The sequence below is a fragment of the Poeciliopsis prolifica genome, unplaced genomic scaffold (genome assembly GCF_027474105.1).
Source record: "Poeciliopsis prolifica strain line A6 unplaced genomic scaffold, Auburn_PproV2 SCAFFOLD003, whole genome shotgun sequence".
NCBI lineage: Eukaryota > Metazoa > Chordata > Actinopteri > Cyprinodontiformes > Poeciliidae > Poeciliopsis > Poeciliopsis prolifica.
In genome coordinates, this window is record NW_026562378.1 from 2,140,257 (window position 1) to 2,158,363 (window position 18,107).

Below are 18,107 nucleotides of genomic sequence, written 5' to 3' on the forward strand. Positions count from 1 at the left end.
TTCCTTCTAGATTTATTTTTTGCTTTCAATGTTGTATTCTCAACTATAACTCAAAAACTATTGTTTTGATAGAATTTTTCTGCACTTTATTTGGGAAAAAACACACAAATGGTATTAATGTATTTTGTCCAATTTCTGTCCTAAGTTTATACAAAAATAACTCAAAGGAAAAACCCACAAAAACACCTAATATATTGGCATCATTGACATCAGCGAGACAGACCCTGTTGTTACTTGGCATCGGATCAATACCAAAATATGCAGAATCACTGGCCTATACTTACTGGGCTGTAGTGGTATTTTGGTGGCTTGGGATCCTTCTGGAGTCCAAAATAAGTATGTTTATACCTGAAACATGTTTTACCAACAGCCATCCTATCCTATCAGGGTTCATAAGGTATTAAAGACCTCCAAAGAGCTGAAACAAGACAGTCAAATTATTAGAAATGAGGAAGAAACAGGGTGCCTTGAAAATAGCTTTATTGTCCATAAGAAATAACAGTGAAAAGAGCTGGACATGTAACTACTTGCCTTCCATTTCTTACTTTCAATTCATGTTTTCAATTGTTGAAAATAATAATAATGAAAAAGAAAATCAGCTTTTATACAAATCTTGCTGATTTTTTTTTCCATGTTTCTGACTGGTAATGCATATGGTACTGATTTGATGTTATGTTGGGCTAATAAATGTTCTAACATTTAAGAGCAGTGATATTTACTTGTGCATTGTTTTGACAATTCTGGAAATTGAACAGTGAGTACAAGAGGCTCCACATAATGAAAAGACTTAACATCCGTCTTAAGTTTTCCTTAAACTATAATTTAAAAAAAAAGAAAAGAAAAAACATTTCATTTTCTTGACCGACAAGTCGAAATAAACCGAAGCCACAACTTGGAGAACTACAGGTCCTTTCCCTTTGTTTTTTCAACCTTCTCAGGACTGGTCAGACTGAAGTAAGCGGACACACGTTTTAAATGAACAAACTTTGAACTTTAGAATATATCAAAAACCCAGCTATCCTTATGCAAAGGAAAACAGATTCTTTACAACATAGTCACAGTTTCAATAAAGAAAACCTAGCCAAAACATAAAAAATTAAAGCACTTATTTATATATATTGACACTTCACATATTCAAGCATTTCTCTTCCATGGAATTTAGTTATGGCTACAGCAGAACGTTCCTCAGTGACCAAGGAGGCCCGTACCTAAAGAGAAACACAAACACGAGGATGATTGACCATATCCATCTTATGAACTTATGAACTCACAAGTTCATATGCTTTCCAGGACTTCAGACAAGTCTGTGAAGTAATTTTACTAAAGATGATCCAACATAAAATGAGAAAAAAACAAAAACATACCTTTAAATCCCTCCTCAGGCATTCTCACTGTGAAACAAAGGAGACAACTCCATTTTAAAAAGTCAACGTGTTTCTATAAATAGGAGTAAGTATGGAATCTTTAGTATTTTTTATGATGTTAGTTTTTGAGTAAACGGTTTATTTGTAAAAAAAAAAAAAAAAAAATAATAGAATTCAACTTTATTGTCATTTTACTGTCACAAGAACAAAGCAACGAAATCTAGTTTGCATCTATCCAGAAGTGTTATACAGGATATAAATATTTATAAACAAGTGTACAAAGATAAGATGTATAAACAGAGAGTAATAATAACGTGCTATAAAATGTTTTGTATAAATATAAATATGAGATTATATTGATATTATATTCAACAGAATAAAGAACTAGACTTTTAAGGCTTGTTTTAGCAATTGATTTTCCTATCTAATATTCTGATGATTAACTCATTAATTGGAAAAGAGAGCAGGCGCATACTACAGATGTTTAACTGAACCACAAGCCTTTTTTATACAATATCAAAATACATTAAAAGATGAAAGTACACCAATATTTCAGTATTTTTTAAATGAGAAAGTAAACATTTTATTTCCTAAAATGCAAAAACATAGCATTCTTTTGGTGAATTTGAGCCAAGAGAAGCAAAAACTGGGATTCTTGTGGAGTTCTGGGTAAAACGTGATTACAGACAGAGGTATTTTTTGAATATATTTTGTGCAGTTTTGACTTAATTACTCCTCTGAATGTTTTTTTCAGAAATTGGCATTTATTTGAGTTTGTAATTCCACTTAATAATTAATTGAAAAATGTCTTTCATTATCAATTCGTCACAATTAATCAGATTAATTGTTTCAGCCAAAAAAAAAAGAAAAAAACAAAAACAAAAAAAACCTCTGAGGCCATAAAGAAACATTTGTGTCGCCGCCAAACTTTTTAGCACCTGAAGATCACAGGAAGTCACTCACCTTGATAGGCGTCATCCATGGCAGCATAATCTGTCACTGGTTCATCAGCCTGAGAGACAAAGGTGATGATGAAACACAGATTTGATCAATGCTAACGTTCCTAGTCGTGGAGTCATGAAGCAAATCAAACCTTTAAACAGATGATGCATTCTGGGATAACACCCAGGCTGCCTAAAGTGGCCGAGTCGTCCGTGAGACTTTTCCCGTCGATAGAGAGGTTCTGGTCGAATGGAGCCACAGAGAAGGCGTGCATAATCTACAGTCACACACACAACGCAGTAGAGTTAGCGGTGCAGAACCGGCCCACGCAACGACTGATTGTGCGGTGGGAGGTCCTCACTTGGATTTTCAGCTCTTTTAGTGTCTGGTTCGCTGAAACGATGAGCGCTTTCTCTCCTCTGAGTTTCCTGTGGCGGGTGCTTCGTCTGATGCTCCCGGCTTTCATGGTGTTGGTGACTGCAGGAGCAGCCACCGCGGCAGCGGTGCTGTCGCTCAACTTTAGGCGCTTCGCTGCGTCTTGGGCCTGACGAAAAACAGAATTAGATTTTAAGACATCAATGGATAAATTCACAAAAACAAAAAAAAGGTTTTTTGAACATGGTAAAAATGAATCTCTAATTACGTGGGAGAGAGGGGGATGAGGATCGGGACTATGTAAAACAGGGGCGTCAAACTCATTTTCATTTTTGGGCTAAATCAAAAATCTGTAGGATCTTAAAATGCCGGTTGTGCCAGAATATTGCAAAAATATCAATAAATAGCTATTCCTCCAGAATTTAGTGATTGTTATAGTGTTTTTTTTTTTGCACTCAAAATTGCAGATTTTGTGGTGTCAATTTAGAAATATTTATGATATTTGTGTCAATGTATGATGTTAAATGTGAATTTTTATGACTCACCATATCAGTCACGACTATGACTTGAGTGTTTTTGACCAATTTTGAGAAAATTTGCAGTGAAATCAGAAAAAAATGTGGAGATTTGTTGATTCTGTGTGAATTTAGCAGATTTATGAAAAACTGGAAAGACTTATTGATGTAATTTGGAGTCTAGAGGGCCACATACAGAGCTACGGTGGGCCAGATTTGGCCCCCAGGCCTTCGGTTTGACACTTGTGATGTAAAACAATCAAGTATGTCACAGGAGTCCAGTTACCTGACTGAAGTCTGGGTCTTTCTCTCCATCCACCTTTGGAAGGTCTTCCTTCTCCTCTTCTGCTTCAGAGCTGCACGCATTCAGCTCTGGGGCGCCATCTTTAGCCATCTACATGGAGGACAATGTGATAAAGTTAAATGTCTGTACACTAAACTCCTCACAAAAGACACTTGGTCCTTTTTAGAAGTGCATCAATAAAATCGGCCATGATGTCCTTAATTTCGAGATCGGCCGATACTTACATGACAAATTATTTCCACAAAGGTCTGAAAATCAGCCATTGTTCCCTTCTGCTCTGATGTGAGAGGACTGACAGATCCGTCCACCAGAAACAGTCACCCCACTGATGCCAATTCAGTAAATTTGTTGTTATATTTAGCTACTTTTCAGAGAAAAATAAAATCGGTATAGACCAAATCACAAACTGGCAAGTCAGGCTTCTTGAAGGTCGGTGATCAGCCAGGAAACTGCAATCTGTGCAGGCCTAGTTCTTAATAAATGAACTGTGGTAGTTAAGGTTTAGGATGTTCTTCTGCATGTGTGTGCTTCATACTGTTTTGTCTTCGATGACTTTGCGGACGTAGACCGTAGCCTGGGTGTACTCTCTCAAATCCCTCTGCTGTTGGAACAGGAAACTCTCTCTGCATTCCCAGCACAGATCTAAATCCAGACACATTTGAATAAAAAACATGAAAGATCCACAAAACACAGATATGATACCTGACAGATTTTAAAGCTGCACTAAAGATGCTTTTTATTTACGTCTGTTAAAATATCACTATGTTGTGACTCACTTTATTTTGTAGTAGCTCCACTCCCGATCAAAAACAACCAATGAAAGCCAGGAGGAGGGTTTTAGCGCTGTCAATCACCCTCATGTACTTGCTGCTAAATGTGCTAATGGCAGAGAAACAATTAACAGTTACGGGAAAACTGTTTAGCCATTAGCATTGATGGCCATGCTAACTACCTTAGCATCCACCACAGGCTATGCTCGCTGCACCGTAGCAGAGAGCAAGGGAGGGGACATGAACCTGGAATGAGCAGCGCCACACAAGACTGTGATCGACAGCACTAAGACCATCCTCCTGGTCCTGATTCGTTGAATAGTGACACTTTCAACAATTATGGATAAAAATATTTTATACTGCAGCTTCCTTAAGCTTAGTTAAATCCAAAAATGCTGCCTAAACTGGAAAAAGAAACATTAATGGAGTTGCCTCCTGGCTCTGCCAGCTGATTGACACTAGAAAAAAATGCTACTTTCAGATTAAAAAGATCTTAAGTTTATCTTGTTTATTTAAGGTGGGCTTGTCACAATATTAATAGTTAAAGCTCGATACCAATTAAAATACCATTTTCAAATCCACACCGACATTTTTTTTTTGAAGGGACAGGGTTCTTTCCAGTTAAGGTAAAAAAAATAAATAAAAATTATCACATGTTGCCATGGCGATAATTATGACCCACAACTCAAAGTTTGATTGATCTTTTTAAGAAGTACTACTTTAACCCCCTTAATTAGGGCAAAAGCAATTAAGAAACAATTCAGCCCTTGTTCAGAAAAATGTCCAATTGAAAAATGTCACTTCCTCAACTGGCAAAACGGTAGACAGGATAACACTTGTTCTAAAAGTCAAGAATCGTTTCTTGGATGTGGAGGAAATCTTACCAGGCTGGGTGGTATACTGCGTCATGGAGCTCTCCGTCTGTCTCAAACAGTGGATTGCTATTGGCTTGTCAACAATGAAGAGTCTGCTGATCACTTCCCATTCGCTGGGCCACAGCAGAGCTATACTGTGCAAAACAAACAGCACAATGTGAGAACATTGCAGTGGACAGTAAACGTTCCCTAACAGTTTGTTATTAGTTTCCTAATGAAAAGGACAGCAACGGATTATTAATCTTGTTATTATCCTGTATCAGCTCAGACTGAGTCTTCCTTTTGTTTTATGTAAGCCACTGCTGCAGGATGAGCCAATAAATTTTAAGGTTTGAAATGTGAATAAAGGCCGCGACTACTCTGTGTAATTAATCCTCTGGTTCTGCTCGGCTTCCAGCAGAACCAGAGCCAACATGGAGAAGCAGCATTCAGCTTCTATTCACCACAAATCTGGAAGAAACTTGAAGAAAACTGCAAAACTGATGAAACACTGAGTTCCTCTAAATCAAAGCTAAAAACCCAGGTGTTTCAAGCTGCCTGTGATTAGCTGTAAACAGGACATTGATCAACATATTTGATCTGTTTTGATGATGGCATTTGACAAAATATGTTTATTGCTTGTTTTCATTATTGGTGACTAAATGTTTTGTTTTATGAAGCACTTTGAACTGCCTTGTTGCTGAAATGTGTGATGGAAATGAACTTGAGCAGCCTATCACATGTTGCCATGGCAATAATTATGATCCACAACTCAAAGTTTGATTGATTTTTTTAAGAAGTACTCGGCAGTAGTTCTTCAGTCTGCTTCCGTCGTAGGCCGGCTGCTTCTTCACCAGTTAATCAATAAAAACTAATCAATAAAAAAAGCCTGTGAATCATCCAGGGCTTCTAAACGTTCAATTAAACTTTCTTAACATGATGTTGGGAAGCAGTGTTTCGCAAAAAAAACTAAAAATTCTTACATTTTAATTTTGACAGAATTTCCAAATGCATTCAAAAAACTATAGAGGCAGTTTTGGGCTTGTAGTGTGTCGATCAGATGTACCAGATTAAAGCAAAACCTAATTTGCATCTGTAGTCCTTTGATGAGTTAAACCTGCTCTCTGTGGTAATAAACTAATAATAATGATGTTAGATGCAAAATTGCAAAATTGGATTGTTTAAGTTTTTCAGGTATTATTTCTTAAGCACTATTTCAGATTGTGTTTATGAATTGACCTTGTTATTGTAATGGCAATAAATCAAAACACTGAGATAAAATTTGAGCCCATTCCTGCCAGACACAATCATAAAGCACATTCAGAGAAAACTTAAGACTATCCAACAGAGAGCCGTGAGAAAGGTCATTTAAAGTTCGTCTTTGCAGGAAACACATTCAAGATGTGACTGATCAGAACTCACTGCTGGGCCTCTCCATTGATCAGGGAGTCATAGGTGAACATGAAGCCGCCGTGAGGACAGAGAAGCAGCGAGTTGCCAACATTCGACACCGGAGAGGATTTAGTGGGTCTCCTAAAACAAGAAGAAAGTTCATAAGTTGCTAAGAAACTAGGGGAGAGATAAGCACATCAGTAAGCAAAGAACAAGAACGCAGTGATCACTAAGTGAGCAGCCTACTCAAACGTCGTAATAGTTACTTTTATCTGAATAGTAGTTCATTCTTCACGATAAGACAGACATTCTTCTTTAATGATGAACAACACATACCTGATGAATTTTCTCCACTCTTCCACAAAAAACAGAGGGACTACGTAAAGTTTATCTGTGCCCTGGAGGAACCAACCACAGATGTATCAGTGAGTCAAAAGAACTGGAAATTAAAGGCTTCGCAGCCGACAGCTCTGCGCTTTACCTGCGGCCATTTGGTCAAAACCGGCCGGTTTTTTTCATGGAACAGGTTCAGCAGCTGGTTCTTCTGCTCAAGAGCCATCATCTTACTGACCGCCTCGTTGTCCTTTTCCTCCTGCTCCAACGTCTGACAACACAGGCGGAAAAAAAAAAAGAGCTTTATAGCATTTCCAACTACTAAAGGAACAAGATCTGGTGATATGGAAACATCACAATGTTTCTCATTGAGTTGACGGCACTAGCGGCCTCCATGACTGCTTTGATGAAGTTGCAACAGAAGACGCCCTCACTACAAACTTTGAATGATAATATATACAATTATGGAATATTTTTGTTCATAATCAAGACCGATATTGTTGAATCCAAACGTACAGAACACAATGACTGCAGGTATCTAGTAGGGGCTAATATTTACCCCATGAAATCCCTCTTCAAAAATCCTGTCTATCCTTTTCTCCAACCCAGTCAATATCGATTGAAAGACGCCAATTCAATCAATATGGCATTTGTACTTATTGTACGAATTCATATTGTACTTATACTCTAACCAACAAATGCATAAAAATGTAATAATTTGATCTGAATTTGCAATCTAACACCTGCAAAACTCTTGCAATAGGACGAGTTTACCCTGTGAGTAAACCGACCCTTCAAAGATAACTTCTATGAAAGAAACGCAGACTGTTGGCTCAGATGCAGACGGTGAAAGTCCCCCACCAGACACTGCCGACACGGCTCCTGCATGTGGGTGAACTCTGGGGCTCTGGGGAAGTATTCTCTCAGCTTCGTCCACACTTCAGTAGATACCAGCTTCCGCTCCGTCTCCAGGATACTCAGTGCTCCTGGCGCAGACGCAAAAACATCGCGGGAGAGAATACACGATTGAAATGTCAGCTTCAAATATTTTAACAAAAACCCCCCCCAAAAAAAACAGTGCTACTGATGGAAGGTAAACATTATTTTTGATGCTGGTGTTGGGGGGAAATACCATGAGTGCAAACGATGTCTTCATTGAAAGTCTTCGTCTCATCTTCAGTTCCCATGTTGGCCTCCATGCCAAACTCTAGAAAATAAAAACAGTAACAAAAAAATTCAAACAGTAGGCTGGACTCAAACAAACTCGCAACATCAGGATGTAGGCTTCACCTACCGAGTAGGTAGAGACATTTGTTTGTTTTGCTATTTTCTATCAGAAACTTTAGTGGGAGACAGAAACGTTTTACTTTAAGCTCCTATCTGATTATCAGCTGCTGATGTCACTTTTTTCCAAGTTATGCAATTTCAAGTTATGATCTCCCTCTGATCTCAATAGTAAAGATAAAATCAGTTCGAAAGCCTTAAAAATGCCCTACATTACATTTGGCAGTAGTGACACAAGCCCATCCAGGTAACACCATGAAGACAAGCATTAACAGCACTTCACTATTTCCACATCTTGCTTTGTATGTTACAGCCTTATTACAAATTGTATTGAATTGATGTCTTCATGCAAGTACCCCACTTTGACAATGTGGACATTTTTATGTTGTACAGTTGAGCTAAAACTAGGAAACCAATAAATCACATTTATGTTAACCTTTGCTTAACATTTTGGTGATCTGTCTTTGGCGGCGGTGGCAGCCTCAGGTCACTTTGAAAACCACATCATTTCAACTGTAAGATGCCCAGATTTAATCGGGGTTGAATAAAATTGAATGAATTTGTGTTTTTGAGAAACGCCTGAAAATATATATTTCTGTTGTGGATTTTTTTTCTGAGTAAAGACATTTTTTTTAAAACAACTGTCTTCGTTTTCAAATTCACATAGCATTTCATCAGTATTATGCTGCCCGCTATCATATTCAGATTGTGTTTGACTTTGCGATGATAAAAAGTCTGCAACTGAAACAAAGTCTTCAACACATCTTGCTTCAACTTACAGAAATGCCAAGCTAACGTTAGCTTGTTTACTCTTACTTTTAATTTAAAAATGATAACTTACATTACAACATGTCCTCACACAGTTACAGTTGAGTTTGTGGTACAAACCATAGCGGACGGGTTGCTCAACTGCTTCAAAAACTAAATGCAGCAAAGGTGTTTGGTTAGCTTGGCGTGTTTCGATTCTAGTTTGGCTAACAGACAACAGAGAAAGTAGCAAGAATTAAAAAACCAGAGAAGCCTTCATCCATGTCTTACTGTTGTTAATGTGTGGTCCCTGGCCATTGGTCTGGCCGTTGCTGTGTTTGCTTTCCTCCTCATCTTCTTCCAGCTGTTCCAAAGCCAACTGCCTCCAGCTGCGCAAAGATGGCTTACTCACCCAGTAGCCATCACTGCTAGAACACACCGCGATATACATTAGCAATAAGCATCTTAGGAACTTTACCTAACTAAACTTTAAGTGTTACGTGGGCTGCTTTGCTACCTGGTTGCGCGCTTTACTAGATTTGAAATTTCTTTGTAGTCGTCGTCTAGTTGTTTTTTTAGCCGCAGCACCCTGCATCGCTCGCTGACACAGTCTCTGCACAGAGAGGAACCTGAACCAACAGGCAAAATAAACTTAAACATGCAAATATTCTCAAAAGATAGACCAGATCCAATATGAATTGCTTTATAAGGGCCATAAAAATACCAAAAATGTTAAGCTGCTTGAATCGTGGCGATAGATTCAGAACTTCTCTTATGTAAGAGAAGTTCTTACATACTTCTCTTATGTAAGAGAAGTTCTGAAAATAATCAGACTACAAAACATTTGCCCAGCTGTCTAATTAGGCATTAAAAACTGTCCAGGACTTCAGTTGAGACAAAACAATGTTTCACTAACCATCCAGTCTTGGCCCACCGCCGTAGCGCTCATACAGGAGTTTCGCAGCTTCTAAAGAAACCCTCTTGATTTCTCCCATATTGTCTGGGTGGAGTTTTCCATGGGAACAAAGAAAAATGGAGTTGTCAATTTCCTTGGTTGCAGTTGAATCGTCGAGCCACTTCTTCAGCCATTCCAGGGGGAGGAACTCAAAGGGGTCTCCTAAAGAGGGAAAACAAAGAAACGCATCAAGCACAAAGAGACTAATTCTGGAACTATGTTTAATTGTAGCTTCATGTGCTACAAAGAAGGTTCTTGTCCCAGTTTAAGGATAACCTTCAATTAGGTATGGAAGACAACAAATGACCTCAGGTGGTGAGGAGGCTGCATGAGCAAGTGTTTGGTGTGATATAAGGTATATTGCTGCTGCCTGTGAGGTGAGTACCAAGGCTAGATGATATGACTGAAACATTTATCAAAATATAAGCATTTTATATTAGTCGATATCGATATTGTCCATACTAAAAGTTATTAATTAGTTTATTTGCTTTAAATATCTGAAATACTGTTTTTTTTTTGTTTTTTTTTAAGTAGTTATGAGGCACAGTGGGGAAACCTGAAACTGCTGCTGCGCAAGTTACTCAGTGGGTTGTTGCTAGGTGACAAAAGAGTGTGTGAGTTAGACGATACTACCAACCTAGCTTAGCTGGCTGTGAGAAATTGAGTGGCAAAGGCCTTTCCTCTGCCTACATCTCCCAGAATCCTGTGCAGATTTTGGATCGGAGTTCAGAGAATATTCTATGTTTCATATTCTATAAGAGGTGCTATCTATAGATATTGATCACATAGTATATGCTGTTATTGTTTCATTGGGTGAAGTCAAAATCTGAAGCAAAATAGAAGCTCCAACATCTACTGTCTACTGTTTAGACTGCATATGGCTTTCAAAAAGTCATGACAGATCGGGGAATTGTGCCAATATCTTCTTTTTTGGAAGAGTCTCTGTTAGTTGGTTGTTGGAAGATATAGGAGCTGCTCTCCTCTCAGGTACTGTTTTCATATTTTTGATTTCTTTTTTCAGACAAAACAAACACTGCATTGTTTCAATTTCTATTTCTGACATATGAAATAATTATGTGTTGTTGGACTTTTTTTTATTTATTTATTTTTTACCAATCAAAGTGATTAATATAATTAATTAGATAGGTGGTCTGGCAGTGTCCATAACATTCGACAAAACTTTGTATTTCTTTTATGGAAAAACATTTTCAGACACTCCATGGATAACAGAGTTTTAATTTTTTTTGGAAGGTGTCCAAACAATTTCCCTACTTTGAATTTTATTTAGTTTTGTTTGTATAGTACAAATTCATTGCAAATATTAAAAAAAGAATGGACAAATATTTTTTTAAAAAGTCAACATCACATATTTACATGTACTGGTTGTAAATTGTCCAATTAAACGCCCTTTCCTAAGTACATACACACTACGAACAAAACGCTGGAGATAGTTGGCTCACAATGAACTATAATTAGGTCAAGTAATTAGACCTTGAAATGTTTAAATGGAACTCTGCAATTGTTCTTTGTTTCAATATTTATTGCACCCTTGGAACATCTGCAGGAACATTGGTTCCTATAAAGGACAGTCCTTTTAAGGAACCGGACCTTAAATTTACAGTAGTTTATGTTACCGTAAATTCACGATAATGGACAAGATCTGTCTACAATAACTCAATGAAGACTTTGAATTAATGTGTTACAACAACATTTAATTTTCCTTTGGGATCAGTAACGTTTTTTTGAATTTGAATACGAGCGACACAAAATCACAGCACGGTATTTGAATTTGGTGAAATACACAAATGAAAAGGTATATTGGGAGTCATGTCTTTTATGTGTTGACCTGACTTTCTCTTTGCTACACTGCTCACATATTAGATTAATTCAAGTTGAGTCACAACCAGTGTGAATGCTTTCTGTGAAGTGGAGTTGTTAAGGAATGCAGTTACCAACCATCTTTTGCAGGTAAAAGGTCGTAGAGCTCTTTCACCTCTTCATGCTTGGCCCTGCCCTTATCCACACTCTGTTTTCTCATGTGAGCCATCTCCATGCACCACTCTTCAAACTTATGGTTATCTTGGTCAACCAACTTCTGAAGGAATGCTATGAGCAAAGATACAAAAAAGTAACATCAGAAAACAGGAAAAAGAGACATAATTGAAACTTTTGCTGAAAGGAAAGTAAAAAAGAAAAAAAAAAAGAGTTTAAATCGGTTGACATGTTTGTTTTTTAACATTCAGTCACCATAGGATAATTAGCTACTCACAAGGGACCTCAACGTTTGCCCTTGAGGGATTTGAACTCTCGTCTTCCTGAACTTTATACACCAGCATGTAGGCGTTTCTAGAGCAGTGGTAGCCTTTACTGCATTTTGGTTTCCGCGACTGCGTTTTGCCCGTCTCAGCTAAACGAAAAAATAAAATAAAATAAAAAGTAACGTCAAGTAAGAGTTTATGTCTATTGACATGCACGCCACTGTTAATGCAGCCAGACGTTCAAATATCCTTGTCAGACAACACTTTGAAAAAGAGCTCTTGATTTCCAAGAACTGGGATACTCACCAATGTCCTCTTCGATGCCAAGCTGCAGTTTCTTTCCCTCCATCTTTTCGATCTCCTCATCGTTGAATTTGTACCAGTCTCCGGTAAGAGCGTCCCTCACGTGAGCTATGTAGTGTCCCGAGTAGGCGCTGACTCCCCGGTGGATCAGCACTGCACTCAGCTCATAGACACATTTCTGGTCTGGGGGGAAAACAGCAGCAGAGTCCGTCATGCTTGAGCAGATTTGATGTGGAAGGATAGTACTTCCTCAGAAAGTATTTAAAATCTGGCAGGCTATGAATGTGCGTACATGAAGACCCTTTTGCATCTTTCATGACTCTGAATTTACAGAACTGTCTCACATTTCCTGCTCAAATGTTAAATTCCACAATAAATTGATTGATGGACAGCTAAAATAAACTCTTCTCTGCTATTTATAACCTATGTCCACATCTTTCATTTTTGCTCGGCTTAGTGCTCTCTTTTAGCTTTGACATAATAAATACAGCCATTTCAGTTCTCTTGTCTTTGCACAATGCCTCTCAGTCAAAAGCACACAAACATGCAGCATTTTCATTTCACAGTTGCCTAAAGAAAAATGGGAAACAAAGATGATTTTCTAAAAGGTCACATTTTAAAAAGAAAAATAAATCAATAAATATTTCATTACAAATAACAAAAAAGGTCAAACTGAAAAATGAAATTGAAAACAATGATACAAGGCTGCTGGTGCTGGACATCTGAGGGAAGCTGTAGCTAAAAACCTTTACCAACTCTAATAAACGCTAACATCAAAACAAATCTCCATTTAAAATGGGGGAACGTGAAAAATCATGTGCCCCATTTCAATATCTGAAAGCACAAACTTTATAAATACCTAGTTTTTGTTCCAAGAATGGTTCCATGTCCAGCTGCTCAGGAAAATTTATGAAAGTGTTGAGCTTCTTCTTCAGACCTGTTTGTCTATAGATGAAATCAAACAAAAATTAATCAAACAAAAGTTAATCTGTTTCCTTTAAAAAATTATACATTTGATTATTTTCACATCTATAAACAAGTCTGCCTTCTTCACACACACCATTTAAAAACCTGGTTTTGAAATCCAAAACAGAGACTGACTATGGGATTGAACTGAAGCCGGTGGAGCACACAGTCCAACAACAGGCTAACAAAATGGCCTGAATTAATAAAGCCCTTTATCAGGTCAAAGGACTCAAGTGCTTTTACACTACACTCATAAATTCACCCAATCAGACTGATAGTGGTAAGCTAGCAAGTGAAACGTCTTGACAAAACAATAAAAATAAAAAAGTTGGCCTCCAAAGTCAGCATGTTTCACTCATTCATTTCCATGTTTCCTTCCAACTCAGTGACTGACCTATCAAAGACAAAGCGCATGAGCTGCAGGTTGAGGGTCGGAGGCAGGCTGTGGAGTCGGATCCTCCGGGTGGCGTTCTGTTTGCTCTGGCAGTTTTCACAGAAGTAGCGGTTCTCTCCATCCAACTTCTCTTCCTACCAGGTCACAGGCAGAGGAATTAAAACCCAACTCTAGAGTTTTCCACCAGGCGCACGAACGCTAACTTCAATGTCATGCTATTTTTTGTATGCCTCCAATTTGATAGTTATTGCTTATTTTATAGCATATTTTCTAAATACAAACATCATAATTTGTGCAATATGGAATATCCTGATATTTTTTGTGATGGGTGGCAGAAATGATATATATATATCACAATATTTTGGTATAAAACTTACAATAGAAATGAAAAAAGCATATGCTAATTTACTGGATATATATATATGTATATATACTTTATTCTGACCTGCACTAGACGTCAATTACTTAATTCATCTGTTCTTGAAAGTTTAGATCAAACTGAGAACGGAAATGAAGCCACCTTGAGGAACTCGGTGATGCACTCAGTGAGGTTTTTGTGGCCCTGAATATTCAGCTCCAGCTCATAGAACCGCGACGGCAAAGTCGATGACCTTCCACACTGATTACATCTGGAGACAAAGATAAAAACTTCACATGATTCTTAATAAAGTCCCAAATGTCAAACAAGCATTTTCCCATGGAAATGCTACTACAGAAACTACTTCTATAATTCAGAACAAACGCCATCTTATTTTGGCCTTGTGTGAAAATGCTCATGTCTTATAAGAGTCATAAAACTGTGGCACATAGTGAATACAACTCATCGCCTCAGTTGCTTGAAATGCACAAACAAATCTTTTATTTGAAAAACTAAAAAATAACTGGTCTTACATTGTAACATAGAAGAACTGTCCACAGAACTGCTGCTGGATGAGATTTTGCAAGTTGGGATTCTTCTCCTTAGACAATGTCTCCTCCAACAGAGACAAGAAAAGATTGGAAAACTCCTGGGCATCCTGGAAAAAAGAAACATACATTATTATAAGTAACCAAACTGATGTTTCCAAGCTGGGTGTCATGTTTGCTTAGTGATTCTGGAGTGTATCGGCAAACATGGAAATCCAGTCAACTTTTCTCTCCAGTGCTTGTCAGCCAGTATTGCAATACTTGCGTTTCTTATCATTTTTTTAGTAAACAGTGCAGAAAGCATTGCTGTAATTTATTACGTGTTGAAAGTAAATCAACTTTTGACGTGTTCCAAGCATGAAACTAGTTTGGCATTTATGAAATACACAGTTTTTGTATGACTGACCTGTTGCTGTCCCGTATCCAGACCCAGCGCTTTGACAAGCCCTGACGGGTCAATGTACTTCCTGTTGCTGTTTTGCAGGAGAGCAAAGAGGTACTGTAGATGCTCACATATGGACTGGGGCTCATAATCTGAGAGAGTTAATTAGAGAAAAGACAGTTAATACAATCTGCCAGTTCAGCTTATTTTCAACTCTATTTCTTTAAATAAGAACATGAAAGAGATAATGCTCTGAATGCGGCTTTTAGATTTACCAGAATCAATGTTGTGTTCCTGCGCCCGCGAATTTTGGCACTGATAAAGGCTCCTCCGCAGCTCCAGGTTATGGAACCACACTTGCAGGAATGTGTTGACGTAACATGTTGCACCCAGGTTGGTCAGGCCAACAAATATGTTCTGGAATGGGGCAGAGAGATAAGAGATGAGTGGCACAATCACACCCCAATTAGAGAACAGCTGAGTAATTACCAACAAAGGGTGTGTAACTTTAAGAAAGTACCTTTTCTCTGCGTTCTGAATTTGGGTCGTCAATATTATGGAAAGTGTTTTCATCAATCTCACCGAGCCACACCTGTTCCCCAATACCAACAAGACAGTTGGGATTCCCTTTACAATTCCTCCTACAAAGAAAAATCACCACCATTACCTTCCTTTCATCATTTCACTGTAAAAAAAAAAGATTGATTATCTCATAAGTGGAAACTGCAGTATAACTGAACTGAGATGCTTTTTAGATGCAATAATCTCGACTAACTTTGTGATGAACTTTTCTATGCCGTCAGACGCTATAGTTCAAGATCACAAAGGTAAATTCTGTGCAGATTGTGAAAATGGAGCAAACAGTAACAAACTAGCAGAATAACCCTTTTCTGAAACCGGGAGACATGAAAAAGCGATGCGACATTAAAAACGCACACACACGTCGCAACCTAATAAAATATGCAGTGTTCTTGTATAAAGGTTCCCAAAAACAACTGATATGAGTTTACAAAGAAATATGTAAAAAGAATAGAAACCAAAACTTTGACACATCAATACGAAAAACATTAAGTCGAAGAGAAAAGGCGCTGCTTTTCGTTTTTTTAAAAAAAGCTATACAAAACAGGCTCATTGAGATGTCCACTTCAAAATTAAGTTTGCTCCTCCACACACACGAATAGTTTTACATGTTCATACCGTACCTGCAGATTCCTCTTTTGCAGGCTGGGATATTGATCCGATATGCTAATTCTATGTGTTCCTGCTTAATGTCTTCTGGTTTTACTGTTTCCACCCAAAGCCAAGCGGCTTTCTCCAGTTTCACTCGGGGTGCCATTATCTTACAGATAGGATTCCTATAGCACAGTCGGAAAAGTTTAAAAAGGCTAAACGAACAGACAAATAGAAAGAAAAACGATTTAAAAATACCCAAACTGTTCCCAGGATGCTAACACGGTCAGTTAGCTGAAGCTAAATTATAGCATGCAGCTCAATAAGAAGTCCTTCTATCAGTATGCTACTTATTTTTAGCCAACTAATACAGACCAGTTTTTACTGTCACGACCAAGTTACAGTGAACAAACCGGACATACATCACATCGCAGCAACACAATAAACATTAAAATAAGATAACTACCAACAAATACTTAAAGCAAGCGTCTCCGCTGAACACTAAACTCGTGAAGTTAGCTTGCTAGCTAAAATGTAGCTAGCCCGACTGTTTGTGCTAGCAACAAGACATTCAATTTAACGCAGCCTGACGCAGATGTAAATAATTTATTGTGTTAAGGATACATATTATCGAACCTCTCATGCGTGTAGCTGCTTCATCAGTGCATACATAATGGGATATTACATTTTATTTGCGGTTTATTTTAGATTTAGCGCCCTTGCGTCAGTTTATAAATAAATAATTCCTCCGCTCAAAATCAACGCGACGTCAACAAGTGACGCAGGCGACGTAGGGTGAAGAAGGGAGCAGAAGTGCACACGTAAGTCAATTTAACAAAACCTTAACTTCTTGTCTTGTAAATTCACTTAGATTTCCAATTCCATGTCAATTTTAAAACAGTACATACAAAATTACCAGCAGAAAACAAAAGCAGACATCAAACTCTAAAGCCCTCCTATGCTTCGACTATAGGGGGCGCAATTACTACAGTAAACAGTAATGGTACTACTTTAAAGTTAAGCCAACTCAAACCCAAAACAAATAAACAAACCTATAGCCAAAATTTAAGTGAGTTTTAAACATTTTGTTACATATTTATTTGCACCGTGAACTCGAATTCAAAAGCAATAAGCCATATTTGAGTGGCTGAAGCTTATGGTCCCAAATTAGAACGCTGTGAAAAAGTTCAATATTTTTTGTCACTCAGAAAGTGACACTCATATGTCATATAGATTCATTTCTCAAAGGGTGAAAGGTCGCAATCCTTAATTTTTTGTCTTTTTGATTATTATGACTTATTAAACGAGGACATTGTCAAAAATGAATGCCTCATGTCAAATGAATGGTTAATGACATTTGCAAAAAGTTTAAATGTCATTTTCGGTCATTTTCTTGCTCTATTTGTTGTTATCCAGTTTCTTCATTTTGAAATGATTATTCTGGTTATGATCCAGAAGCACCAGATGTAAATACATGACATTTTCCCAGATTTGGATCAGGAGTGCTTTTGGGTTTTTAAATATTTGATAGCAGTTCTGACAACAAAGAATACTTTAATAATATAACCACATAAACAATTAATGAAAAAAAAAACTTAAATCTTTCATAAAATATCAAACAAATGTAATTTCTGGTGTTGTGTATTTGAGGAGACATCATTTACTCCTGCCAAAAATGATAAAAGTCTTCACTCATCATTATGATGGGATTTGATTGTCAGTCCTAAGCATTCAGAATCTCCTTTCAGAGTAAACACATCTTGTTTTCCCAGGGAAACCACTGGTCTATAGGAAATACTGTCAATTTAGAAGAGAAACCCTCAAAGTGAAACATGTGTGAACCTGTAATGGCTGTAAACACACTCAGCGCTACTCCGTTAGTCTAGAGTAGCA

The 18,107-nt window shown here is 37.6% G+C and overlaps 1 protein-coding gene across 3 annotated transcripts; it reads right to left on the minus strand.

Annotated features, from left to right (window-relative positions):
• Window positions 1–463: 463 nt before the first annotated feature.
• usp48 (ubiquitin specific peptidase 48) lies at window positions 464–17,000 on the minus strand. 3 transcript variants are annotated; one of them, XM_055023264.1, is made up of 28 exons: window positions 16,851–17,000; window positions 16,247–16,399; window positions 15,565–15,685; window positions 15,320–15,461; window positions 15,069–15,196; window positions 14,648–14,772; window positions 14,277–14,385; window positions 13,757–13,890; window positions 13,256–13,341; window positions 12,400–12,579; window positions 12,105–12,242; window positions 11,792–11,941; window positions 9,797–9,997; window positions 9,398–9,509; window positions 9,172–9,305; window positions 7,982–8,056; window positions 7,711–7,835; window positions 6,998–7,120; window positions 6,853–6,914; window positions 6,547–6,657; window positions 5,155–5,279; window positions 4,036–4,142; window positions 3,483–3,590; window positions 2,668–2,850; window positions 2,458–2,583; window positions 2,328–2,376; window positions 1,365–1,391; window positions 464–1,208 (listed from the first exon to the last, which is right to left on the minus strand). In XM_055023264.1, the coding sequence occupies exons 2-28, from the start codon at window positions 16,378–16,380 to the stop codon at window positions 1,186–1,188; spliced, it is 3,138 nt and encodes a 1,045-aa protein (XP_054879239.1). In that variant the 5' UTR covers window positions 16,381–16,399; window positions 16,851–17,000; the 3' UTR covers window positions 464–1,185. The 3 variants fall into 3 exon arrangements, with proteins under 3 accessions (XP_054879239.1, XP_054879228.1, XP_054879234.1); XM_055023253.1 differs by having other exon boundaries at window positions 9,172–9,308; XM_055023259.1 differs by lacking the exon at window positions 16,851–17,000 and adding an exon at window positions 16,681–16,828 and having other exon boundaries at window positions 9,172–9,308.
• Window positions 17,001–18,107: the final 1,107 nt, after the last annotated feature.